Source organism: Salvelinus alpinus, chromosome 2, assembly GCF_045679555.1.
Source record: "Salvelinus alpinus chromosome 2, SLU_Salpinus.1, whole genome shotgun sequence".
NCBI lineage: Eukaryota > Metazoa > Chordata > Actinopteri > Salmoniformes > Salmonidae > Salvelinus > Salvelinus alpinus.
The window spans coordinates 125,158,567-125,186,563 of NC_092087.1; the positions used below are offsets into that span (position 1 = coordinate 125,158,567).

The window sequence follows — 27,997 nt, forward strand, 5'->3', positions numbered from 1 at the left end:
CCATGAAGAGTGGCGGTTCTGACTCCAGCAGCACTAGCTATGCATCATGGATAAAGAGTACTTTCCCTAAATTTGGGTAGGAAAGATATGCTGTACAGAGCAACAAAATAAACAGTATGGCATTGCCCCAGATATACAGTATTTCCCAGAGAGTAAAATCAAAATCAATACCCAGTCTGCCTGTACATTAATATATTCTTTATTTTCTTAAACAAAATTGAAGTAAAAACCTTTATGTAGAAAGACAAATTTCCCTGTCAGTAGCGTTCCACCTAAGGTTCTTGATTTAGGGCCTCCAGTAGACTCCCCCTATTGGGTTCTCTTCTACTGTGAGAGTCAATGTAAGAATATTACACCACTGAGTCAGTATTAGCTCATGAATTAACTCATGCAGACTTTCGAGAAACACAGTTGGAAAAATGTTAACAGCAAATAGTGTTGAAAGAAAGCAGGTGAGCTGTACAATACACATCGTTGTCCAGTCACCTCTGGCAGTGTTTTCAACTAGTATTGAAATAAAACAAAATAAAAAGGAAGCTACATGATTATCGTCACAAAATAAAATCTCTTTGGCATCGATTACCCACCGAAAAGCGCAACAACAACCTTAAAACGTCCGACTAAAAACCAGTGCATCATCAATATTATTCTTAGAAAACAGAAGGTAAGCCCTGTTAGAATCTGAGTCCCACAGTCAGTGATAATTGCATATACTACATCGAGATGAGCCGAGACAGATTGACATCACTCCATTTGAAGATTCTGTGTGATTTCTCCCCCCCCCCTTCTGCTTTTTCCTCCCTTCAAGTGTCTGTGGAGAGAACAGCATCTTTATTAAAAAAGTGGTGCGACTTGTTTTTATAATAATAGGTGTATGTAACTAATGGCTGCTCGGTCTTCGTGTATCTGCGCGCTTGACAATAAGAGCGTGTGTACATTTGTCTATTGGCTGTATGCACGGACCCTTGTCCTAATAGCGCTCAGCATATCCCGGTTGCCTCATGTCGTAGTTCATGCCGCCGGTCTGGTACTCAACATCGGACATCCCCATGTCTCCTTCCATGGCCATGTCAGCAGGGTAGTCGACATAATGGGGGTAGCCTGCATCCAGCTCTGAAACACACACATTCTTAGATCAACACTTTGCAAAATATTAAATTATCTGGAGATGATACCCTTATTTCAATCATAAAAGAATGGGGGGGGGCTCACTTTTAACATGGTTGAAGTTACATAGATCAATTGCTTTCGCTCTCCTTAATACAGTATAATCATGTCAGAAATGTAATTTAAATATAGCAAAGCAATACATTGGATTTACACAGCCCGTTGGAACAGTGACTAACTAGCACATGAACCCATAGAGCTACAGCCAGCGTTCTCTTCTGCCCCATGTTAGTGTGTCAGTCAGTATGGGCACCTTTCTGCCAGAGTGAGTTACTCACCGTCTGCTGCGTAGCCTGCCTCCATGGGGACAGCGTTGTGGGCCTGGGGAGGGGGTCACGAGAGGTGAAAGGTCAAAATCAAGTCAGCGAGTTGCCCATATATGGATGACAGAAACCTGTTTTCTTAACCTGCATCATCTACCTTTCTCTTAATACAAAATATTACACTTTGCCATTTTACAGAAACTGAAATACTTCACATGTAAGAATCGACAAATTTAATACATGCATTTTTAATCAATATTAAATTACCGCTAGAAGCAAAGTATTTTCTTCAGTTAAATCGGAATTGAGAGAAGCTGCAATTTGTTATTAGATCCTGCAGTGGCTCCCTCCTTGCCACAGAGGGCGCTAGAGGCCTCGAGCATAGCTCCACTCACCATTTCCCAGGCGGCGGGGTCGTGCTTGAACAGGGAGTGCGTGAGCTCCACGGACACGCGCTTCTTGTAGTCGGAGTTCTTGTCCTCGGAGATGCGGAAGAGAACGGCGGCCGCATAGGTGGCTGGGAGGGGGGAGAAAGGTGACATGGTTAGATTGTCACACGGACACATCGATTGGCTGACAAAGTCAATCTACTCCCAAGTTCTGAGAGGATGTATCAGGGGGAATCAAATGGCTGCAGTGTGCAATGCTACTTCTCAATCCTTGTCTCATTCAACAATTGAGTTAAGAGATCAGATGTGGCCCAGACTCAATAATTGGTCAATTAAGTGCGAGAGAGATGAAAGCCAGCAGAGACTTGCACCCGTTGAGGCTCCACTGGTTTATGGAAATGTTGCCCATTACGCAGTCAGACAAAAAAAAGCATTCTCTTCCAGGTAATAACTTCCTCTCAAATGGACGCCAAACAACAATCTCTGAATCTATCCGCAAGGCCCTCCAGCGGGTGGTGATGACGGCCCAGTGCATCACTGGTACCGCGCTTCTACCCATTTAGGACATCTACTGGAAACAGTGCCCGAGGAAGGCATGCAGCGTCATCAAGGACGCCACACATCCCATCACGAGCTGTTCTCTCCCTTTCCGTCGAGCAGACGGTATCGGATCACGAGGTCTGATACCAACAGGCTCAGAGACAGTTTCTAACTACAAGCCGTCAGACTGCTGAACACTTGAACTGGACTGAACACCTGGTCTGAGTCTCCGCACCTTACAACACATCACAACTGCTGCTACTAGACTCTTATTATACACTTCCCCCCCATCCCCAAAACATGTAAATATTGGACTATAGATTGTGCCTTCCTGTATTTTACTTAGGCTAAAATGTTTTCTATTCTACTGAGCCATTTACTTTGTTTGTATTCTTATTGTTGCATTGTCGAGAAGGAACCTGCAAGTAAGGATTTCGTTGGGCGATGTATACCATTCGTATACTGTGAAACTAGTGACGCATCTATGGCAAATCCTGTGTTTTTGATGTGGTTCTAATAGAAGTGGTCTCACCGATGCCCTCGTTGTTGGAGTGCAGCAGCTCCATGAGCGGCGCGGAGGCTCCCTCGGCGTCGATCATCTCCGCAGACTGCTTGTCCAGGGCCAGCTCACACAGAGCCCCCGCTGACACGCGCTTCACGTTCTCCACTGGAGAGTACAGCAGCTAGGTAGGAGGAGGGAGACAACGGTTAACACACACAATCAACAGGAGGTACAAGCAGCAACAGAGATATTGATGTCTTAAAAGCAAGAAACATGAGATAAAAAAATAAAAATAAAAACGTACCTGTACAAAGAGTGGGATGGTCTGCATGCTGGCGATCTCTCCCCTGTTGATGGGGTCTCTGGCCATGATGTGCAGGGCCCCTGTGCACCCCTCCACGATCTCCTCCATCCTCACGCCATCCTGAGAGAGAGCGCAAGAGTCAGTCAGTAACAAAAGAGACTAGGGAGGTTAAGAATAGGGCACATTACTGATGTAACAGTTGGATACATTTATTTACATACATATTTTTTAAGTCAATAGATCTGTTGCTACATCTACCTGGTACGTCTGCTGTGCGGCGGAGCCGTGTTTCTGGGCGTCCTGGTGGGCTTTGAGCAGCAGATTGACCAGGCGGGGGATGGCCCCGGCGTCCCTAAGAGGGGTCTGGTTGTCTGGGCACAGTGCCAGGTTACGGATCAGACCAACCACAGCCTGAGGACAAGAGAGAGACAGGGTTAGAGACGGACGCCATTTTGATTAGTGATCACAAAGAAAGCGACGTTCTTTTTGGTTAGAGGCGGTTTGTTTTACAAATATCACCCATCTCATCATCGTTTAGTTTCTCTCGCACTACCATTTCTCACCCTCTCCCTGTAGCTTCTTCCTTATCCCTCATTTTCATCCTTCCATCACAACCTGGTCTTCCTCTTTCCCTCTCTCCTAATGCCTCCTACTTCTCACCTCAGAATTAAGCAGCCGGTTACGTGAATGGTTAGCCCTCTCCCTGGGCAACCATCTGTCAACTATTCATCTCTCTATCCTACAACCCCTCACTCTCTCTCCCCCGCTCACCTTGACGACAGGCCAGTAGTAGGGCTGGTTGTCCCTCTATACACCCCTCCATCCTGCCTCTCCTATCCTCTCACCTTGACGACAGGCCAGTAGTAGGGCTGGTTATCTCTCCATCCTGCCTATCCTATCCTCTCACCTTGACGACAGGCCAGTAGTAGGGCTGGTTGTCTCTCCATCCTGCCTATCCTATCCTCTCACCTTGACGACAGGCCAGTAGTAGGGCTGGTTGTCTCTCCATCCTGCCTATCCTATCACCTTGACGACAGGCCAGTAGTAGGGCTGGTTGTCTCTCCATCCTGCCTATCCTCTCACCTTGACGACAGGCCAGTAGTAGGGCTGGTTGAGCAGCTTGACGATCGCGGGAATGCCATAATGCATGCGCACGGCATTCTGGGCCACCTCAGCGTCGGAGTGGCGCGACGTCAGGTGACGCAGGGCGCACACGGCCGGCTCCGCCACGTCCTCCTTCTCTCCCGCCCTCAGGACGGCGTGGATGAGCGCCTCGATGCCGTTGCCCTGGGTGACCATTGCCTTGTTGCGAGCGTTGTTGCAGGTGAGGTTGGAGAGGATGCCGGTGGAGCAGGTGAGCATGTTGACGTCGTCAGAGCTCAGGAGACCAACGAGGGTCTGAAGAAGACTGTCCAGACCCTCCTGGAGAGACAGAGTTTAGTTAATCTGTAATATATTAATGGTTCTTAAAAACACATTGCTGTTGCAATAAATAAGCACATTTAGAGTAAATGCAAGTGAGGTAAAAGGACAAACACGAGAGAAACAGACAGCAGGGTGGAAACGGTCTCGAGGTTGGAAGGTAGAAGTCTCACCTGTTTAGTGGCGGCGTCAGACAGGTTCCTCAGGGTCCACAGACAGTTCTGCATCAGACGCTGACTGGAGCCTGTCAGGTGCATCCCCAGAGCCTGCATCCCACCTGACAGAGGGAAACAGAGAGAGGGATAGATAGAAAATAGATTCTCACCCTAACTCCTTTTACTGAAGAATATGTCGTTCATAATCTCATAGCATTACAACTGAGGGGGGAAAAAATTATTTCTATTCATTAAAACCACAGTGTCGCTCCTCGCAAATCTAATACACCCCCCCGCCCCCACCACCTGTATTTCATACACTTACCAGCATCCACGATGGCAGGTTTGTTGCTGGGGCAGACAGAGAGAACTTTGAGCACGCGGCTGGTGGTCCACAGGAGCTTCTCATAGCTGTAGTTCCTCATGATGTGGACCAGGCCCTCCGGACCACTGTTAGCCAGGATGATCAGCTGAGAGAGGGATGATGGGAAAAATGGAGTTTAACAATATGAATCAAGCAATAGCATTTCTATGAGCCGCAAACAGTGTGGACATTGACTTTTAGTCCAGCTCGTGACATGTTTGGATGTGCCCAATTCCTAATTTTTCCAGTAGGGGTTTAGGCGTTAAAAGGTTAATGGGAACGTTTTCAAAAAGGGTCAAAATATCCCATGTATCACAGGCAAGCGCACACAGGGCAGACATCCCTACCTGGCCACACCTGTCTCATATCCATACGTGCAGTCACAGATTTACTATGGCAGCCACACCAACACAGGGCAATCATTCCAACATACTCTCATTCACCGTCCCCCCACACACACCTTGCTCTCCTGGTTGCCGTAGGACAGCAGCTGCAGGCAGTCGGTGGTGATTGCCAGGAACTTGGGGTTGCTCTTCTTCAGCAGAGGCACCATCCGCTGCAGGCCGTCGGCCAGGCGCACCGCCATCTTGGCTCCCTCCTGGTGCAGTAGCAGGTTGTGGAGGGTGGTGATGGCATAGAACAGCACAGACTCCATGGGAGAACTGACAGAGGGAGAGAGTTATCTTAAGGATTTCCATAGATGAACATAGTAAGACTCATAATGAGCTATCAAATGCTTTGTCAATAGAAGGCCACAAAATAAGAGAGTTACGAGAATGAGAGGGTGCATTCCCACACACACACTACCCCGCAGTCCCTCAGACTCCTACCTGAGCATGCGGACCAGGGCAGGGATGCCCCCGCACTTGAATATGGAAAGCAGGCCCTCTCTCTGGTGGGACAGGTTGTGGAGGATGCTGGCTGTAGCCCGGGCGGTCTCCATGTCCCCGGTGTTCTGCATGGCCCGCACCACCGCCGCCACCATCTGGGGGGACGACATCAGCGCCCGGCGAGACGCCTCCTTACGGGTCAGCTGGTTGACGATCAGGGAGGCTTTGTTGACCACCACCTGGAAGACAGAGGGGGGTTTGGTTCGTTTGAATGGAGGGAAAATGCAGAGATATTAAGGGGGAAAGGTTGACTATTGGAGAAGTACAGCAATGTGAATGAAGTACAGCCAGGTTGACTACCACCTGTGATTACTAGTGGTAAATAACATGAACGAATGAGTGATTGAACGAATCAATGTCTAAATGACAAGGGTGGCTAGATGCTTGGGGTAGATAGAACACACACACATGCATAGCAGAGTTGTGCTCTATTCAGAATTGAAAATGCCTCAAATTCCAATTGAGGTAGTAAACATGGTACAGAATTGCAATTCAAATGAATTAAAGGAAATTGAAATTAAATAATGCGTTTTCTATTCTATAATGGTGTAGTCAAATATACAGTTGAAGTCGGAAGTTTACATACACCTTAGCCAAATACATTTAATAAACTCAGTTGTCCACAATTCTTGAAATTTAATCCTAGTAAAAATTCCCCGTCTTAGGTCAGTTAGGATCACCACTTTATTTTAAGAATGTGAAATGTCAGAATAATAGAAGAGAATGATTTATTTCAGCTTTTATTTTTTTCATCACATTCCCAGTGGGTCAGAAGTTTACACACTCAATTAGTATTTGGTAGCATTGCCGTTGAACTTGGGTCAAAAATTTTGGGTAGCCTTCCACAAGCTTCCCACAATAAGTTGGGTGAATTTTGGCCCATTCCTCCTGACAGAGCTGATGTAACCGAGTCAGGTTTGTAGGCCTCCTTGCTCGCACACACTTTTTCAGTTCTATTCACAGATTTTCTATAGGATTGAGGTCAGGGCTTTGTGTTGGCCACCGATACCTTGACTTTGTTGTCCTTAATGAACTTTGCCACAACTTTGGAAGTATGCTTGGGGTCATTGTCCATTTGGAAGACCCATGTGACCAAGCTTTAACTCCCTGACAAATGTCTAGAGATGTTGCTTCAATATATCTACCTAATTTTCCTGCCTCATGATGCCATCTGTTTTGTTAAGTGTACCAGTCCCTCCTGCAGCAAAGCACCCCCACAACATGATGCTGCCACTACCGTGCTTCACGGTTGGGATGGTGTTCTTCGGCTTGCAAGCCTCCCCATTTTCCCTCCAAACATAACGATGGTCATTATGGCCAAACAGTTCTATTTTTGTTTCATCAGACCAGGGGACATTTCTCCAAAAAGTACGATCTTTGTCCCCATGTGCAGTTGCAAACCATAGTCTGGCTTTTTAATGGCGGTTTTGGAGCAGTGGCTTCTTCCTTGCTGAGCGGCCTTTCAGGTTATGTCGATATAGGACTCGTTTTACTGTGGATATAGATACTTTTGTACCCGTTTCCTCCAGCATCTTCACAAGGTCTTTTGCTGTTGTTCTGGGATTGATTTGCACCAAAGTACATTCATCTCTAGGGAGACAGAACGCGTCTCCTTCCTGAGCGGTATGACGTCTGCGTGGTCCCATGGTGTTTATACTTGCTTACTATTGTTTGTACAGATTAACGTGGTACCTCCAGGCTTTTGGAAACTGCTCCCAAGGTCTACAATTTTTTTTCTGAGGTCTTGGCTGATTTTTGGGGATGTTCCCATGATGTTAAGCAAAGAGGCACTGAGTTTGAAGGTAGGCCTTGAAATACATCCACAGGTACACCTCCAATTGACTCAAATGATGTCAATTAACCTATTAGAAGCTTCTAAAGCCATGACATCATTTTCTGGAATTTTCCAAGCTGTTTAAAGGCACAGTCAACTTGGTGTATGTAAACTTCTGACCCACTGGAATTGTGATACATTGAGTTATAAGTGAAATAATCTGTCTGTAAACAATTGTTGTAAAAATTACTTGTGTCATGCACAAAGTAGATGTCCTAACCGACTTGCCAAACCTACAGTTTAACAAGAAATTTGTGGAGTGGTTTAAAAACTAGTTTTAATGACTCCAACCTAAGCGTATGTAAACTTCTGACTTCAACTGTATATCTAGTAGATAAAATATCAAACATGTTATGTACATGCATATAAAAAAAACTGTTGAAACAACAGATTTTCAGGACAAACTTCAAATGAATGAGCAAAGTAATTTCATTAATACCACATCCCCCAGAATGCACTAGTTTAACCCTCAAATTGACCTTAAGCCATTCAAAAAGAAGCCAAACAAATGAAATCATTGGTGGAAATATAACTGGCTATTCTAAGCACTAAGGTTAAGAGAGTATATGAACATTGTTTCCAGAGAAGTGTGATATATTCTTTGGTATCTGGCAGTGTGACCTGTCGGGGTCAATTAAACTTTCATGTTCTATGACTGAGCGGAATTTCTTTGAATTGCGCCGAATAAAATTGCACTTCCTGTTACTCAAACTCAAAAATGATACATTCTGTGTGGCCAATTCAATCTCATGAGCTGAACGGGAGTCAATTCCAAAATTCTGAATTGAGCCCAACCCTGACGTATCAAACAACCCGTACTGTACCTGGTCTTCATCGTTGAGCAGCTTGGTGAGCTCGGGGATGGCGCGCGTGGCCAGCTCGGCGTCGTCCTGGTAGTTGATGAGGTGGACGATGGCCGTCTTGAGGAGCTGCGAGGGCTCGGCCAGCCGCTGGACGTTGGTCATCTGGGACGGGTCAGTCTGGGTGGACAGGATGGTCGTGCCCTCCATCACCGTCTCTGGGAACATGGCCGCTCGGACACGCTGGGCTCGGGTCAGGGCATACTGAGACTCCACTTCTACAGGGAGGGGGGGAGGAGAGGAGAATGTTGTGGTTTGTATTTTTAGATGTTGGGTTTGAATGACAGTTTAGTATTAAGCAGTAATAAGGTGTGTGTGTGTGTGTGTGTGAATGTTTGTGTGTGTGTTTTAACTCCATGTTCCTAAGTGACACAGTGCATGTTTGTAGCAGGTTGTACTTTTGAACGGTTGTTGATGTCAATTTGAGCACGTGTATTCAAGCACTAAACTGCGTGCGTCTCACCAGCAGGGTTCTCTGAGACGATGGTGGTGGTGACGGTGCTGTACTGCTTGGTGCTGTACTCGGTCCCGTCGTCATCGGTCCTCACTGTGGTGGCTCCTGACTGGATCCCAGAGTCCCCGGCGTAGTAGGTCTGCTGCCACTCTTTCACCTTCACCCTCCCATCATTGCCCACTACGGAGGGAAGCAGGGCAGAGAGGTTAGAGTGGAAGTGCACTTTGAAGTAATATATTATCCATGTTCAACACACTTGTTAGTGCCCTCAGGGCTCGCCCACTACAGAGGGAAAGAGGGGAGATCTATGTGGTTATTATGGACTGCACTTAGAATAATAGCTGACACTCTTGTTAATGCACTAGGAGGGAGAGCAAAGAGGGCTTACTAGAGACAACACTGCACTTGGAAGTTACCTATGAGCCATTATGCATCTAACATGCTTGTTATTGCACTAGGGGGAAGACATTGTGTTCAGTTGAACAAAGGAGAGGAAGGAATATGAGGGAGAGAAGGAATTAAGAGAAGAGGAAGGGGAAGGTGATAGCCAAGAAGAGGAAGAAAACAAAGGAAGAAATAAAAAAGGTTGTGAAAGGGGGAGAACAATATAGCCAGATGATGAACCCACTCTGCATTTCCATGGTGGCCTCCTGGGCTCAAACCAACAACAACGGAGGAGAAGACCTGAAAGACAAAAAAAGAGAACATTGAGATAAAGAATTATCTTCCACATTTTGCCACAAATTACAATCATAACACTCAATTATTTTACAGTTTGCCGTCTTTATTCTTCTAATCTGTCTTTTTAAAAAAGGTAAATATTAATTAGGCCGTTAGTTAAAATACATTTTATATCATACTCTCTCCCCCAGGTAAGAGTACAGATAGGTGAATGAATGCCTTCTCTCTGAACAGTGCCAGAAATGACAACACCGAATCAACAGCAAAGGTTGCTGGGATAGGAGCGGAGGGGGCAGAGAAACAGCTGCAGGACAGGAATGCCAACTGCTAAGCCCCCGCGGCCTTTAACCCCGGGCTGAGCCTCCGCCTATACATACGGCTGTGGGAGCTAGACACCTGCCTGCCTGCAGGCTGCTGACTGACTGACAGTATAAGCTCCCAGAACCCGCTAGACAGGTTTCTCGTGTGTGAGAAAGTAAGTAGTCATTCATACACACCCTATTCCTCCTAAGACAACACCTTTATAGTTCACACACACAGTTCCTTCGCAAAACGCCACACCTCCTTCGCCTGTAAATACAGGTCCAACGCTTTATGACCATTTATCACTGGCTGATTTAAAACCATTTTTAAACACTCCCACCTCAGTTCTTTTTCAATCCTTATCAAGTCATTTTTCCCGTCAGTACCTGTCGCTCGCTCACTCTCTCGTGACCATCTATCATACACCCGGGCGCCGAAGAGGCGGATGTTGATTAATGCAGCCCTCCGCACCTCTCGGATTCAGAGGGGTTAGGTTAAATGTGGAAGACACTTTTCAGTTGTACAACTGACTAGGTATCCCCTTTTCCTCCTGAAGTATCGTCACACAGCTGAAGTGCATTACTTCTGCAGTGTTGGTTTGGACCTGATCTACTCTTCCCCACTTAAGTGATCCCTCAGTTGGCCCCACGTGGTTTCTCATTATGAAGCATTTAAATGCCGACTCATTCTGTTGCAGCCATGCTAGCTCCCCATTAACATTACATGGGGATATTTAACCAATGCTATCTAACTGAATGTCTAGAATTAGACCAATATTCTAAAAGTTTCTTACAATTAAATGCATTTGAACTTTTTCTGTTTGGACCCATTTTCCCAACGAGCAAAGGCCAAGTGAGAGTGTGTGTGTGTGTGTGTGTGTCTCTCACATTGCACAACATTCCTAATTCTGATGGTCTTCAGACTCAAAATAACCTCTGGTGCAGGAAAGAGCTAGTTGGAGGATGACCCACATCCACTCCTCAATATAAACACTCAGTTTCACTGTGAAAACGTCACGACTTCTACTCAACCCACCGCTCACTCAATACATGATCAATGATGGCTCGTTCATTGCAGTTAAATGCGATGGGAGCGGCACGTGACGTTAGTGTCCACTCTACAATGTCACCAGTGTGTGGTTCAGATGTTTGCGGTGATGGGAGTTACTGTAACTGAATGGATGGGATTCTTTGCCGGGCACAGACATTACTGACATGCTGTGTGTGTGTTTGTGTTTGTAAACTGGATAGGATTGTGGGAGAGTCCGTGGGACGCATGCATGATACAAGAGTCAGGCTGTTTAGAGCCATTCTCCCAAAGAGCAAAGGCCAAGTGTGTGAGAGTGTGTCAACGTGGTTTACACGTTTCTGTTTACGCGCATCTCATTTTTCATATGCATGAATGTAGCCGCTTGAGACGTCACACAATTCCACACGAATGCACCATACGTCCAAGATGAGCTAAGATGAGCTATGTAGAATGCAGAAATCTTTTTAAGTCGATTTTGCACTGCTATTCCTTATTCATACGAGAGTGGGTATTCATTTGAAGCTTTTAAACCATTATATTTACCTGCTTATTTCTAGACTCTTCTAGACTCATACTTCCTATGAGGCATGACAGAGAGTAGCCTACAGATTCACTTAATATTGCCGTCACCGGAAAAGTCGGACAAATGTTTGTTTCCAAATATATGCAGCTATGGAAATGAGGTGGAGGGTTGGACTGACTAACCGTATGGCAGGATGAAAGGAATGAAGGAAAGCGGATCTATTTTCCACCTTGTAGTAGCTAGGAGAGATAACGTGGCGAGTCGTGACAGCGTGTTGTCCCCCAGGCGTGTTTGCACTTGATGGGCGATGCCCTAACATTCCTGGCTACCTCTGCCTGTCCTTGTATACAACCCAGGCATCTCCAGGTACTGCATTTGCAAATATGTGATTATGACCCAATACAGTAAACATCAAATGTATCCATGAGCGTTACTACGCAAAAGCATATTCGTTTCACCTCATTTGGGACTCTGTTTTAGAAATCTAAATTGTCATCCCTCTGGAAAATCACATTTTAACACATTGGTATTTTATGCCGCTCCGAAGTATTATTGAACACGCGCGAGATAGTAGCACTACTGTACCAGCGCGCATAACAATCCTTGTCTGAAATGAGTCTGGAGTTGCTCTGTGGGTCTGTCAAGCCGTGAGCCTGTTACTGATGTGAGTGATAGTAGCACACCCTCCTGTGTTAGCCCCGGGGCTCAGGATGGGGGATGTGTGTGTGCGTGAGGTGTGTTTGATGTGTTCTTATGTTTCAATCTCTAGAACGGGAGAGTTGTCATGTGTTTTCCACAGAGACCAGGAGTGTAGTGGAGATGCCCGTATAATTGTGTATTTCTCACTAATGACCTTCCTGCGTTTTCCCCAGGGTTCAGAGGGAAATTAGATTGGTGTGTGTGTGTGTGTGTGTGTGTGTGTGTTATTCTAGACCCTCCACCCAGAGGGCCCTCATGCATACTTATCTCACTAGCATTTGGAACAACAGACTGGTGAGTCACAGGCAAGTCACCATGTTGCCATGGGAGTGTCCGTGTGTGTGTAGTATGCATCGGTCTCACTCTAGGCCCTTAAGGAGGTACGTGTGCCCATCTGAGCTCCATGGAGAACAGTCGAGTCACAGCCCAGTCAGGAAGCTACCTGACCTATGGGGGTTCACGGTGAACGGGGCGTTGGCCAAGAGGCATTTCTGTCTGAGCTTGCAGCTACACGTTACAGATACGAGCTTACTCATCATGGACACAGATCATGTCTCCCACCTCTCCATGTCTCTCTTGCTCTGTGTTTAAATAGAGGTGTAGCACACATTTCTCCTTTTCCCAAGCTTGGGAGTGTCTTGTCTTTTCAACTGTGGAATTACCATTAGGTAATAATGAATTAGATGACATTGATAAATAATATCATGGCAAAATTCCAAAATACTAGGTATGTGGTCTATCCTGGTTCCACAAGCTTATTTATTTATTTATATATATATATATATATATATTATATATATTTTTTAAATGTTTGTGAATCTGTGAAAGTGTTCGTGCCGTCCGTTTTCCTGTGCAAGGCAGTGGGTTTCTGACGAGTTCCGATGTAATTGTTGCGACACACCCCACATCGCCTTAGTAACAAAGACTTCACTCACTCACACACACACTATACTGTTGACTATCTAGTCTATCAACTCTTCCTGGTTGTCCAATCAATCTTATTCTCTCACGCGTTTTTTGTAACACTGTGCAAACAGCCTCGGCAGCCTTGCCCCTGACTGTACCAGACTGTAGATGGCTATAGTGATAAAGTTACGATATGATAGCAGAGAGGAACAGATGAGAGAGAGAGGGGGAGGGATGTTGAGTGTGTTTCTACAGTGTTCTGGGTGCTGGTAAAACAGCAACAGACCTAGAACTTGTGGCTCCTTCACCAAATCCCCCATTAGGAATCAACTGGAAATTAAAAGTACAGATTCCTTGAGCTGTGTTGACCACAAGTTAAAAGTGGTAGTAGTATTGCAATATGTCATCTGCTGACAGAACGACACTGTGCATACCTGCCAATGAACACTGTTACATCGTGGGTAGTGACCAGGAACTGCTGTTGGATTGTATGGTGTGTACATCAGAGTGGACTTTGCTCCTCGGCCCTGCATTCTAAGTAGTGTGGTTCGGTTAATGACTGATGGACTCACTCCCTCCTACTGTACCTTGATCCATTATTATTCATCACTGTACTAGGAGCTATACTTTTCTTTTCCAAAGCCCTGCCCACCCCCTGCCCTGGCCCTGCCCACCCCTGACCCTGCCCACCCCTGGCCCTGCCCAACTGGCAGGTGTCTTCACTGATATTTTCAACATGTCCCTGATTGAGTCTGTAATTCCAACATGTTACAAGCAGACCACCATAGTCCCTGTGCCCAAGAACACAAAGGCAACCTGCCTAAATGACTACAGACCCGTAGCACTCACGTCCGTAGCCATGAAGTGCTTTGAAAGGCTGGTAATGGCTCACATCAACACCATTATCCCAGAAACCATAGACCCACTCCAATTTGCATACCGCCCAAACAGATCCACAGATGATGCAATCTCTATTGCACTCCACACTGCCCTTTCCCACCTGGACAAAAGGAACACTTGTGTGAGAATGCTATTCATTGACTACAGCTCAGCGTTCAACACCATAGTACCCTCAAAGCTCATCACTAAACTAAGGATCCTGGGACTAAACACCTCCCTCTGCAACTGGATCCTGGACTTCCTGACGGGCCGCCCCCAGGTGGTGAGGGTAGGTAGCAACACATCTGCCATGCTGATCCTCAACACTGGAGCCCCCCAGGGGTGCGTGCTCAGTCCCCTCCTGTACTCCCTGTTCACCCACGACTGCATGGCCAGGCACGACTCAAACACCATCATTAAGTTTGCAGACAACACAACAGTGGTAGGCCTGATCACCAACGACGAGACAGCCTATAGGGAGGAGGTCAGAAACCTGGCCAGGTGGTGCCAGAATAACAACCTATTCCACAACGTAGCCAAGAGTAAGGAGATGATTGTGGACTACAAGAAAAGGAGGACCGAGCATGCCCCCATTTTCATCGACGGGGCTGTAGTGGAGCAGGTTGAGAGCTTCAAGTTCCTTGGTGTCCACATCACCAACAAACTAGAATGGTCCAAACACACCAAGACAGTCATGAAGAGGGCACGACATAGCCTATCCCCCCTCAAGAAACTAATAAGATTTGGCATGGTCCGGAGAACCTCAAAAGGGTTCTACAGCTGCAACATCGAGAGCATCCTGACTAGAGGTCAGGTTAATTATATATATAAATATATATATATATATATATATATTTTTTAAATGGTCCTCCAATAATCGGTATCGATGTTGAAAAATCATAATCGGTCGACCTCTAATCCTGACTGGTTGCATCACTGCCTGGTACGGCAATTGCTCGGCCTCCGACCGCAAGGCACTACAGAGGGTGGGGAGGCACTGGGGCCAAGGCACTGGGGCTAAGCTGCCTGCCATCCAGGACCTCTACACCAGGCGGTGTCAGAGGAAGGCCCTAAAAATTGTCAAAGACCCCAGCCATAGACTGATCTCTCTACTACCGCATGGCAAGCGGTACCAGAGTGCCAAGTCTAGGACAAAAAGGCTTCTCAACAGTTTTTAGCCCCAAGCCATAAGACTCCTGAACAGGTAATCAAATGGCTACCCGGACTAGTTGCATTGTGCGCCCCCCCAACCCCTCTTTTACGCTGCTGCTAATCTCTGTTTATCATATATGCATAGTAACTTTAACTATACATTCATCTACATACTACCTCAATTGGCCCGACCAACCAGTGCTCCTGTACATTGGCTAACCGGGCTATCTGCATTGTGTCCCGCCACCCACCACCCGCCAACCCCTCTTTACGCTACTGCTACTCTCGGTTCATCATATATGCGTAGTCACTTTAACCATATCTACATACTACCTCCATCAGCCTGACTAACCGGTGTCTGTATGTAGCCTCGCTACTTTTATAGCCTCGCTACTGTATATAGCACATATTTTTCCTGTTGTTTTATTTCTTTACTTACCTATTGTTCACCTAATACCTTTTTTGCACTATTGGTTAGAGCCTGTAAGTAAGCATTTCACTGTAAGGTTACACCTGTTGTATTCGGCGCACGTGACAAATAAACTTTGATTTGAACCCCACTATTGTTCTTCCTGAGCTACTGGGATAGTTTGGAGGATTCTGATCTTGGGTCATTTTTGCATTTCCCCCACTAATGGTTAAGGTTAGGATTGGGGGAGGGGAATCTGATCCTAGATATACCTATGGGGAAGCTTTACCCTACAGAACTCTGGACTGCTGGTCAGGCCTTCCAGGAAGCACAACACAATGGGGGCAGGAATGTCTGAATGTCAGAGTGCCCCCAGTGGACGAGAGTGAAAGAGATGAATGCGGTTTGGCGCCAATCGCTCGAATCCTGGTGTGACATTCCACACTAGCCCCATACATTCAGCCTCGTTCGACACACACTTTCCCGCTGCGAACATCAACCAAAAATAGTCCTGAGCTGAAAACGCTGTTTCACCCTCTCTCTCTAACCATCTCATCCTGTACGGCAAACAAACACCATCACCTCCTCTCAGACAAACAATTCTTAACTATTGTCATACATCCAAACCATCCCTTCCGGACTAAACGGGCTCACACAGACGCTGTGTCAGTGGATGATTAACTAGGTTCCACAGATGGTGTGAATACTGCTCATCATCTCCAGCCTCCACTCACAGGCATGTCAGACTGGGGAGTGTCCTCATAACCCTGGCAAGTTGTGGCACTGTGCAGTGTGTGTGTCTTTGGCTCCTATCTGGCAAAACACACCCACTCGCTGGAGAGTATAAACCGTAGCATTGCTACATTTAAAAATTGGAACCTCTTATTTATTTGACCATTATTTTTTACAGGTAAGTTGACTGAGAACACATTCTCATTTACAGCCACGACTCTTTACAGCCCTATCCATTTATACACCGACTTGAATCAAACCCTATCCATTTATACACCGACTTGAATCAAACCCTATCCATTTATACACCGACTTGAATCAAACATGACTATTAGCGTGAGCCTTGACACACTAAAAGAGATCCAGCGGACCTGGTTCACTGGGATAAGGTTGACTGAACCAGGCTAGCCTAAGCTCCACCCCAAAAGGAATGAAGAGGATAAGTGACAGAGTGGAAGAACCCAGATCTAAGGAGATGAAAAGGCTTCAATCCGTTTCAAAAGCCTGATGGGGAAACAAACAGTGGTGGAGGTGTGGCTAGAGGCATCATAGACCTTCACAGTCTAAACATTGTGGGGTCTCTAAAGCCGATCACAAATCTACATCTGAGAGCAGTAATACAACGTGCAGAACTTATTTCTGATCTCGTTAGACAGAGGTTTGTTTTCTTGATCCTGGCCACGTGTGCTGCTAAGCCAGAGGTAGACTTGTTCCACAGACAGCCATAAGAGACAGAGGGATCGAGAGACTAAAGACAGTTGTGACAGAGGTGGGTGGGGGGTGGTACAGAGCAGATCAAGTCCCATTACCACACATCTGTAAAGCTGCGTTCACTATCTGTGTATAAGGCGGACCTGCCTCCCCCCTCCAATGCACACACATCAACATACACACTAGGGGAACTGGGTTAGCGAGATTAAGAGATTTTCCGTTCAAACCTACTCCTGTTTCCCGGGATAAATAACTGAGAAACCGGTAAATCATTTCTAAGAACTGCATGATATGAAACGGAACTGTTAATTTATAATGTCTTGTCTAAAATCGGTCTTCTCTACAGACTTTTCTGCATGATCAATCAACACTCAGGCCGGTGACAGACAGCGCATCTCATATGGAGCGCAAATCATCAATGCAGGTCTTCACTCTCGAGCAATAATCACCGGCCCTCCGCTGGCCTCTAACTCCTGAGGAGTCCCGGGAAAAGCTAGACTAGAATGTATTATATTTGTGGACTGAGAGGGATGCAAGCTTGCTCTTGTTTGCTGAATGTTAAATGCAATGGCAATAGACTATAGCAGTTACTCATTCAGACCCATAACCATTCAATCTCGGTGAAGAGAAGCGAAATCCGTCTGCATCATATTCTCGTATGTCATTACAATGAAGGCCAACGAAACATTTTATTTAACAGATGAGAGCAAGGAAGAAATGAAGCAACGAGGGGTAATACGCATTACTCACGTCGTACAACATTAGGGGAAATATTATGAAAGGTAGGCTAATGAGTCAGCATACTAATTATACAAAATGTAAAATAGGCCATATTATATTTCAAAATTAAAATCTAACTAACAAATGTAACTTTGCAGGCTGCATGTCCTACACCAGCATCACGTGTTCTCTCCCAGCGTCATGGTTTGAACAAAGTGCGTAATTCCAGTCCATGCAACATGATAATACAGCCCACCGTTAAAAAGATTACTGGAGCTTGTTTCAAATGTATTTAACTTAGAGCGCATACAACTATGGGCTTGGATCTCTTTCTGTCGTGCGTCATGTGCAGTAGCCTATTGGATAACGGCACAATCATTTGGGCTTTTTTTGGGGCGTGTGCTAATAAAATGTCTTTAATGTAGGGCTCATCTGGCTCAGGTAGTATCAGGCTTGACTTTCCGTGCCGATCACAGCTCTAATCAAACCCTAACATATTTATATGACACTTCCGGTTTTGGTAGGAAATACATGTTATTTAGCAGACACTCTTATCCAGAGTGACTTACAGTGAGTGCATTCATCTTAAGATAGCTAGGTGGGACAACAGGCACAGTGAGTACACCTTCCCTCAATAAAGTAGCTATCAGCAAAGTCAGAGTTAGAAAGGGGGAGAGGATGGCAAGTATTTAAAATACTCTTAAAAGCGTTTGGGTTTCAGGTGCTTTCAGAAAAGATGGGCAGGGACTCTGCTGTCCTAGCTTCAGGGGGTGGCCGGTTCTGCCATTGGGGTGCCGGGACAGAGACGAGCTTGGTCCTGCGGAGTCATAGCTGCTTGGAGTTGCTGAGAAATACCGGGTTACCCAGGACAAAAGTGATTTATTCTCGGGATGGAACATTTGTAAAAGACCGGGGGGAAAATGTAACCCCCCCCCCCCCCAAAAAAAAACCCATCCCTGCCAATTCTCAAAATGGATTTGCAGCCCCGCTGCTAAGAGGCCATGGTCAGTAAGTGGTCCCTAGACACAGTTCACACACAGCTGTGTGCCCCCTGTGTGTGTCTGGTAGATGGTTTTGGTCCAGCTAGCCTGCTGAGAGAAAGCTTAAACCCCCTCAGGACCCTCTCACCACCACCTCCCCCTCTTATTCACACTCTCCCACTCACCCTTCACTCTGTCCACTGTGGGACTACTGGAAGAAATAGGGGTTAATTGGCCAACTGTGGAGTGTAAAAATCTATACGGGAGGATGTGCAGTGGTGTGGAGCGTGATGCTAATCGATCGACAGTGTGGGCTACAGGAAGTTGTGGTTATTCCACGGTCAGACCAGGCTATGACTCAGCAGCACCGGGGGTCTAGATTGTTTTCCCAGTCAGAGGGAGAGACTCAACAACATTAGCTACACAGAGATAATTGTTTCCCATGTAGATACAACCACATCAAAAACTAGGTTGGGCCAATATTTAGTTACAGCTACCAGTCAAAATTGAAGAAAGGTGCAGGGAACTACATTTAACATTTACATTTAAGTCATTTAGCAGACGCTCTTATCCAGAGCGACTTACAAATTGGAAAGTTCATACATATTCATCCTGGTCCCCCCGTGGGGAATGAACCCACAACCCTGGCGTTGCAAGCGCCATGCTCTACCAACTGAGCCACACGGGACCGTATCTGTGAATGTTCACTTAGAAGGTGAATGCTCCCCACCTGAGCATAGGCTACACTCCATTTAAACCAACTTCAGTGGGCCTCAACCTAGAGCAAGACAACCTCTCCCTCAACTTGAGCAAGACAAAGGAGATGATCATGGACTACAGAAAAAGGAGGGCCGAACACACCCCCATTCACGTTGATCAAGTTCCATCGTGTCCACATCGACAACAAACTATCATGGTCCAAACACACTAAGACAGTCGTGATGAGGACACGACAACACCGTTTCCCTCTCAGGAGACTGAAAAGATTTGGCATGGGTCCCCCACATCCTCAAAGTTACACAGCTGCACCATTGAGAGCACCCTGTCCGGTTGCATCAGTGCCTGGTATAGCAGCTGTTTGGCATCCGACCGTAAGGGGCTACAGAGGGTAGTGCGTATGGCCCAGTACATCACTGGGGCCAAGCTTCCTGCCATCCAGGACCCATATACAAGGCAGTGTCAGAGGAAGGCCCAAAAAATTGTCAAAGACTCCAGTCACCCATGTCATAGACTGTTCTCTCTGCTACAGCACGGCAAGCGGTACAAGAGCACCAAGTCTAGGTCCAAAAGGCTCCTTAACAGCTTCTACCGCCAAGCCATAAGACCGCTGAACAATAAAATGGCCATCCAAACTATTTGCATTGACACCACCCTCCCCCTTTTTGTTTTTACACTGCTGCTACTCGCTGTTTATTATCTACACAGTCACTTTACCCCTACCTACATGTACGAATGACCTCGACTAACCTGTACCTCTGCACATTACTTGGTACCGGTACCCCCTGTATACAGCCTCAGTAGTTATTTAATCAAGTCAAAGTCTCATTGTTATTTTTTACTTTAGTTTATTTAGTAAATATTTTCTTAACCAACAATGCAGTTAAGAAAATGGAGTTTAGGGGCTTGTAAGGAAGATTTTCACAGTAAGGTCAACACCTGCTGTATTCGGCGCCTGTGACAAATAAAATTTGACTTGAGGTTAGAGTCCAGGTTGTGAGTTCAATCCCCGGCCGAGTGTTACCAAAGACTGCTAAAATGGGACCTGATGAGTCTCTGCTTTGCACTCAGCACTAAGGAGATAGATTGGAGGTAAGGCCCTGCGATAGACTAGCGTCCTGTCCAGAGGGTTCACTCATCTACGATAATCGATCATTTCAATAAGCATTTTTCTACAGCTGGCCACGCTTTCCACCTGGCTACCCCTACCAACAGCTCTGCACCCCCTGCAGCAACTTGCCCAAAATCTGTATCCCTACAAATCAGCTGGGCTAGACAATGGACCCTCTCTAAAATGATCTGCCGAAATTGTTGCAACCCCTATTACTAGCCTGTTCAACCTCTTTCGTTTCGTCTGAGATCCCCAAATATTGGAAAGCTGCCGCAGTCATCCCCCTCTTCAAAGGGGGAGAGACTCTAAACCCAAACTGTTATAGACCTATATCCATCCTGCCCTGCCTTTCTAAAATCTTTGAAAGCCAAATTAACAATCAGATCACCGAACATTTCGAATCCCACCGTACCTTCTCCACTATGCAAAATGGTTTCCGAGCTGGTCATGGGTGCACCTCAGCCACGCTCACGGTCCTAAACGATATCATAACCGCCATTGATAAAAGACAGTACTGTGCAGCTGTCTTCATCGACCTGACCAAGGCTTGACTCTGTCAATCACAACATTCTTATTGGCAGACTCAATAGCCTTGGTTTCTCAAATTACTGTCTCACCTGGTTCACCAACCACTTCTCAGATAGAAATCAGTGTGTCAAATCGGAGAGCCTGTTGTCCGGACCTCTGGCAGTCTATGGGGGTGCCACAGGGTTCAATTCTCGGGCCGACTCTTTTGTCTGTATATATCCATGATGTCGCTCCTGCTGCTGGTGATTCTCTGATCCACCTCTACGCAGATGACACCATGATGTATACATCTGGCCCTTCTTTGGACACTTAACAAACCTCCAAACAAGCTTCAATGCCTTACAACACTCCTTCCGTGGCCTCCAACTGATTTTAAATGCAAGTAAAACTAAATGCTTGCTCTACAACCGATTGCTGCTCGCACCGGCCGCCCGACTAGCATCACTACTCTGGACGGTTCTGACTTAGGTATTTGTAGTTGTCCACATATTCTAGGTGTCAGGTTAGACTGTAAACTCTCCTTCCAGACTCATATTAAGCATCTCCAATCCAAAATTAAATCTAGAATTGGCTTCCTATTTCACAACAAAACCTCCTTCACTCATGCTGCCAAACATACCCTCATAAAACTAACTATCCTACCGATCCTTGACTTTGGGATGTCATTTACAAAATATCCTCCAACACTCTACTCAGCAAACTGGATGTAGGCTATCACAGTGCCATCTGTTCTGTCACCAAAGCCCCATATACTACCCACCACTGCAAACTGTATGCTCTTGTTGGCTGGCCCTCGCTAAATATTCGTCGCCAAACCCACTGGACCCAGGTCATCTATAAGTCTTTGCTAGGTAAAGCCCCGCCTTATCTCAGCTCACTGGTCACCATAGCAACACCCACACGTAGCACACACTCCAGCAAGTATATTTCACTGGTCATACCCAGAGCCAACACCTCCTTTGACCGCCGTTCCTTAAAGTTCTCTGCTGCCAATGACTGGAACGAATTGCAAAAAAGAAAAATATAAAAATCACTGAAGCTGGAGTCTTATATCTCCACCTCTAACTTTAAGCATCAGCTGTCAGAGCAGCGTACCGATCACTGTACCTGTACACAGCCAATCTGTAAATAGCACTCTATGGCCTATTTATTGCCTTACCTCCCTAATCTTCTACATTTGCACACACTGTACATTTTTCCTATTATGTCATTGACTGTACGTTTGTTTATGTGTAACTGTGTTGTTTTTGTCGCACTGCTTTGCTTTATCTTGGCCAGGTCGCAGTTGTAAATGAGAACTTGTTCTCAACTGGCCTACCTGTTCAAATAAAAGGTGAAATACTTTTTAAAAAATCAACTCATAGGCTCCTGCCCTACAAGCTGTTCCAGCTACTTTCTTACAGTCCATTTATCAGTCCACTGATAGCAGCCAGTCGATGGAACTCCTCTCGGCTCCACTAGCATACCAAACCCCCACTACAGTCAGGCACATTGAAAGGCTTAAGTACACCACGCAGGGCCCTGCTGGCAGGATCGCATGTGAAACAGAGCGCTAGCACACATTCTCCAACTTGAAAGAGGGGACGATATCGGACTCTATGAAAATCCATGTCTAAAGAGAACCTGCGTGTCAAATACATTTTACGTCTGTTTATAATATGCTTTCAAGAGTCAAAGCATGAAGCCTCTCGGACTTTAAAATTCAGGATTAGGTCTAGTCTGAGTTTTAGAGTTTGGCTTACTGGACTTGATGAAATGCTTCATTACCACCCTAGCTAAATACAGTGACAGCATTAGAAAGCACTGGCCAGTTCCAAGACTCTAACAGCATGGTTTTACATTACAGCAGCTACATGGTGTCATTAGCAGTGATTCATCAGGAGAAATGCAATGCCTTTCTAATGCTAATGCTAAAGCTAATGTTATTACTGTGTTAATTGACATAGCCCGGAAAACAGCTAGCAGTCAACTGACAAATAAAAATAAACGATGACTTGCAAGTCATTCACCAAGTCAATGTAGGTTCTATTAGACAGTGTAACACAATAATGTCTAACCAGTAAGTGATTAAATAATCATTCTAATTAGGCTTCGATCTGCCGAAAGTGTATTACACCAGACCAGAGGGCATACAGTTGGCGCAGACTGGGACGAGCTATTTGGGTAATTCGTGTTTACTCCCTGTACGCTCCTTGCACTATGCATTATAGGAGGTCAGTGTTGTCTCCGAGGTGTGGAAGTGCAGAGTTGGATCAGATTACACAGAGAAGGGAAGCAGGAAAGTGTGTAGCAGTAGAACTAGGCCTTCGTGTCTGCGTGGCATCTCTGATGTAACAATGACAGTGTGAGGGTTTATGGAAGGCTATGTGGGAAGAAGGCTGAGCCGCCATTGTGGTATCTGAAGAGCTTGCCTTGTTTCCCCGTCTCCATTGTTATAGAGCCCTCAAACTCAACTCTGGACCCGAAGCCAGTTCCACTGCTTTTTCCCCCTCCTCCATTGTTCCCCTCTAATCAAGGACTGATTTAGACCTGGGACACCAGGTGTGTGCAATTAATTATCAGGTAGAACAGAAACCCAGCAGGCTCCGGCTCTTGTAGGGTAAGAGTTGAATTCCCCTGTTAGAGAGTAACGGGAGGCTGTGTTGTCACTGCAAGGAAGGACGATGCTGCATGAACTCTGATGTAACATGCTGGGCTGCTGTCCACAGTTACTCTGTATGGAGGTAGAATGGACAAGGAGGCTTGTGTCACAATATCTAGGGTGAATGGGAGGACGTCAATGGGAGTGAATGGAAACAAGTATTTTATAGTGAACTCAGTTTCTCAGTGCTTGAGGGGACTATACAAGAGTTTTGTACAGAGCAACTAGAATGGATGTCCGTCATCGTCTGGACAGCGAGGTTCGCTTGGTTCCATCTAAAGCCCTCCTTTAGGGTTAGTGGGGAGGCTTCGCCTGCTGCAGCGTGGATACTGGATATATGCATGGCTGTACTGGTGAGCACTAAGGCGATGCGACAGATGATAAATATTTCAGAAAGATCAGAGGCGGAAGGGAGGCTAGGGAGAGCAGGGAGGTTTCAATTTGAGGGGACGCTAAAGAATACCACCCACCCCCCCAGAAGAAGTTAGTCTAACTAAGCCTGTACCAGACATCTTTTGGAGGGGAAGATGGAGTAGTTTCCACTTTTAAAAATGTTCTCCATGTAAACCGTGACCAATACAAAAGACGACAGGGGACTGAAGCACGGACGGAAGACTAACAAATAACGTTTTCTTTCTTTCCTTGGTGTGGTGAGGTTATTGTGAGGCGTTGCTTCCATAAAAGGTCACCTACACGCCACACATCATTGCGCATCAATCATCGTAACAGACACTTCATATCTGTGTGTGAATTATAGTCACTCTTCTAGATGAGGCTGATGATTCTCTTCTCTGATACAGCGTCTCGACGGTGAAGAATTCCCAGTCGTTAGCGTTGCTTTTCCACCACACCCGCACCCTCCCTTCTCTCCCGCTCATTGGAGTGCAATTAAACGGATGAGTAGGAAGTGGGAGATGAGAGCAGGGTGAAGAGGGACACCACAGCAATGACTAGGAGTAATCATCCAAGTCAACTTACTGAGAAGCACTGCTCAGTGTAGGCTAAACGAACCAGCCCAACTGTAAAACCTGTATTTAAGTCACCCATGGATTCAGGAAACCAGTCCACTCCAGTCCCTCCCTTCTTGTGAAACTATGTCAGTAATGAAAAAATGATCAAAGGTAATATATTCATAAAAGAAACAGACAGTAATGGATGCAGCTATTTCCAGCATGCTGTCAGCAGATGTGGCCTGGTGGTTTATGAAGAGCTGTCTGATAGGAGCCGACTTGAAAAGAATACAGTTGGCAGAGTAGTACCAAACTTCCAGAGCACCAAGTGATGGGGGAAAACGGTTAGGCCTCCCCAGAATTTTTTTTTATTGAGTGAATAACTCATATTCATAATGGTAATGGGAGCACAGCTGTGTTGGTCGCCTGGGCGATGCCAGCTTGGATGGATTCTTTCATATTGTGCCACCTCTGCCACTCCATTGATGACTGGGTTCCAAGACGCTTTGGGCCTCTATTGCTTGCTTAAATCATAGCATTCTCCAAGTTAAAGGCTCAGGCGTCAGACCGACCTGCTGTTTTGCGTCGATAGGCTTTACTACTTCATATCTTCTGCTCCGCCCTTGTGTAATGTCCTTGACATTTGCAACAGCCGTCCAATATGGAAGTCGCCTTAGTCTGGGGATAACATATCAACAGATAGTGATTTTTGTCTTTGTTCTATGCCAATAATTTAAAAAAAAATGGTGACAAAGGGGAGGGTAGAAGTCAGTAAATCTGCTTTGAGTTGATAACAGCATTGTCTGAGAAGATATCTTAAGCCCCTGTCCGGTTGATTTAACCCTTAGGAGATTAGGCCGCTATCGTCCCACCTCCTCTTTAACCCCAGATAGAAGATGAGTCCATATCATGGCTGACCAGAAAAAAATCCCTATCTTTCATCCCCGTATGTCACCTACACATGCACGCAAACACGCTCAACCTAGATACACACATTGGCACTGAGGCCTGGTCCCACGCATGGTCTGATTAGGTTCTGTGGCGTAACGGAGCTCTCTGTTCTGCTCAGGCGCCACCGGGGAGGGAGGGCATGGGGCGAGGAGAGAGACTGAAGTCAAGAAGAGGGAGGAGAATTACGTAGGCAAGGGTCACATTTGAGAAGTGGCAAACGTGGAACCAAGTTAGAGACACACGTAACAAGACAGCATGATGAAAAAAAAAGAAAGGAAGGAAAAGAAAGATGAGGAGATATACGGAGTTCGTTGAATCGTCGGTAATCTCCTTGCTGGACAATATCAAGGAATTAAATAAGGGGGAGGATTAGCGCCAGTATGACCCCAGCTGCAGCGGAAAATCTCAGCCTAACCCCCACCCCCCAGAGGCAGACAACAGCCCCAGGCGAGCCAGACTGCACCTCATGGCACAGCACCAGCAGCATGGCATGCCTGGCCAGGGCGGACCAGGAGAATGCACTGGCGTAGAGAATGTGTGAAAGGATGCAACTCAATTCAACCTGACATCAATTCAAAACATCAGCTGGGCTCACTGGTCCAGATTCAGTACGCTGTTGAATGCCAAAAAACTTGGTTGTTTTGATGCCATTGTTCTTGGTTGTTTCTGGTCATTAGAATGGCATGATCATGACTGGTGTGAGAGGAGAGAGCTCTCCATTTTGACAGACATCTGTCCAGCTCTAATGCCAGGCTGTGCCATGTCAAATTTGACTTGGACAATTATTAAAAGTTGGTCTTGGGAGTAGTTGAAAAGACTAAACCGCGTAAGATGAGCAAACGAGATAATGTTATTTCGGTTGCATGTTGAAAGTGGATTTACTTGTGAAATAAAATGAGAGGATCTGTGCTCTGCTATTGCAGTGGCATAGAGGGGGTAGTAAAACTACTGTAACTAATGGCATATAACCATATGCCATACTAAGGACATTTTGGTATCAATGCCTCATTGTTGACCAGTATTATTCATCCTAACCCATGATGTATGTATGAACCATGCAGGCACTCATGTCATGCCCCACCCCCAACTCACTGGGGTTGTCAAAGCCCCCAGCAGAACCCTTGAATAGAGATTACATACTAGGGGCTCCCGAGTGACGCAGCGGTCTAAGTGCAAGAGGTGTCAATACAGTCCCTGGTTCAAATCCAGGCCGTATCACACCCGGCCGTGATTGGGAGTCCCATAGGGCGGCGCACAATTTGGCCAGCGTCGTCCGGGTTTGGCCGTCATTTGTTCTTAACTGACTTGCCTAGTTAAATAAAAAAATGAAATGCTGTAAAGCCTTCTGCAGGACATAGCTTTGGCCCCGACTAGGGGGGCAGTGGATTTGACAATGGATGAGGGTTAGACAAACTTCGATCATCTCTCACTCTCTGCTGTGTACTGTCACACCACGAATGACTTTCACCTCTATTCTATTGAAGGATAAAGGAAATCGCACAATGCTCGTTAGTATCACTGATCTTTAATAAGCTCTATTCTATTGAAATTTGCATGATGTCAAGAAGTTGATCAATAATAGTTTGTCGCAAACATTTTTGGGGGCACATCTATTAGGCAGGAACAGCGTTTGACAAAACCTTGTAGCGACAAACTAAAAACATTTGCTCTTAAAACAGGCAGGAAGGAGTAAACGGTTTCTGTTGCATAACGTTTTGTAACAGAGGAAACGTTTTGCAACGGTATCGGCGTAATGAATACACCCACGATAACTAAATGTCCGACTTTAACGACGTTTGGGTGGTGACTAGACACTTGACAATAGGAAAGGAACATTACGCTATTCTGCCATCAGGTTCAGAGACAAATACAAAAATTGACGGAGACAGAATGTCAGAGACAGGCTACCGGGAAGAACATTTAGGGACCGCTGGAGATTCGTGTTTCCAGTCTAGAGACAAGCGCAACACAGGAATGGAGAAACTGACTAATCTATCCCACTCTACTCACTTGACACGAATTTACTCTCTCCGAAGACTGTCAATACACGGGAATGTGACAATAAATACATATCTTTCTTACCTGTCAAAATACACGAAATTGTTTCGAATATTCCAAGTCTACGCAGGTCCACAAACAGACTTTTCCAACGATATACTTTGTCCTCTCTGCCTCACCTCAACTGCGGTAGGATGATACTCAGAACAATGAGTAAAAAGCCTAACACCAGC

General features: G+C 45.9%; 1 protein-coding gene across 1 annotated transcript; it reads right to left on the reverse strand.

Annotated features, from left to right (window-relative positions):
• Positions 1–183: 183 nt before the first annotated feature.
• On the reverse strand, positions 184–27,984 carry LOC139568606 (junction plakoglobin-like). The gene is made up of 15 exons (XM_071390544.1): positions 27,849–27,984; positions 9,773–9,828; positions 9,154–9,324; positions 8,655–8,908; positions 5,937–6,175; positions 5,567–5,768; positions 5,068–5,212; positions 4,761–4,864; positions 4,249–4,587; positions 3,424–3,576; positions 3,166–3,285; positions 2,892–3,042; positions 1,826–1,947; positions 1,446–1,488; positions 184–1,113 (listed from the first exon to the last, which is right to left on the reverse strand). The coding sequence occupies exons 2-15, from the start codon at positions 9,783–9,785 to the stop codon at positions 971–973; spliced, it is 2,199 nt and encodes a 732-aa protein (XP_071246645.1). The 5' UTR covers positions 9,786–9,828; positions 27,849–27,984; the 3' UTR covers positions 184–970.
• Between the last annotated feature and the right edge of the window lie 13 nt (positions 27,985–27,997).

Bases quoted from the DNA above. Each gene is read 5' to 3' on its own strand.
- LOC139568606 (XM_071390544.1), bottom strand. The intron at 3,577-4,248 runs GTGAGAGGATAG...TCTTGTCCTCAG, and splicing joins ACTACTGGCCTGTCGTCAAG to GCTGTGGTTGGTCTGATCCG. The intron at 1,114-1,445 runs GTGAGTAACTCA...TGTGTGTTTCAG, and splicing joins GGCAGGCTACGCAGCAGACG to AGCTGGATGCAGGCTACCCC.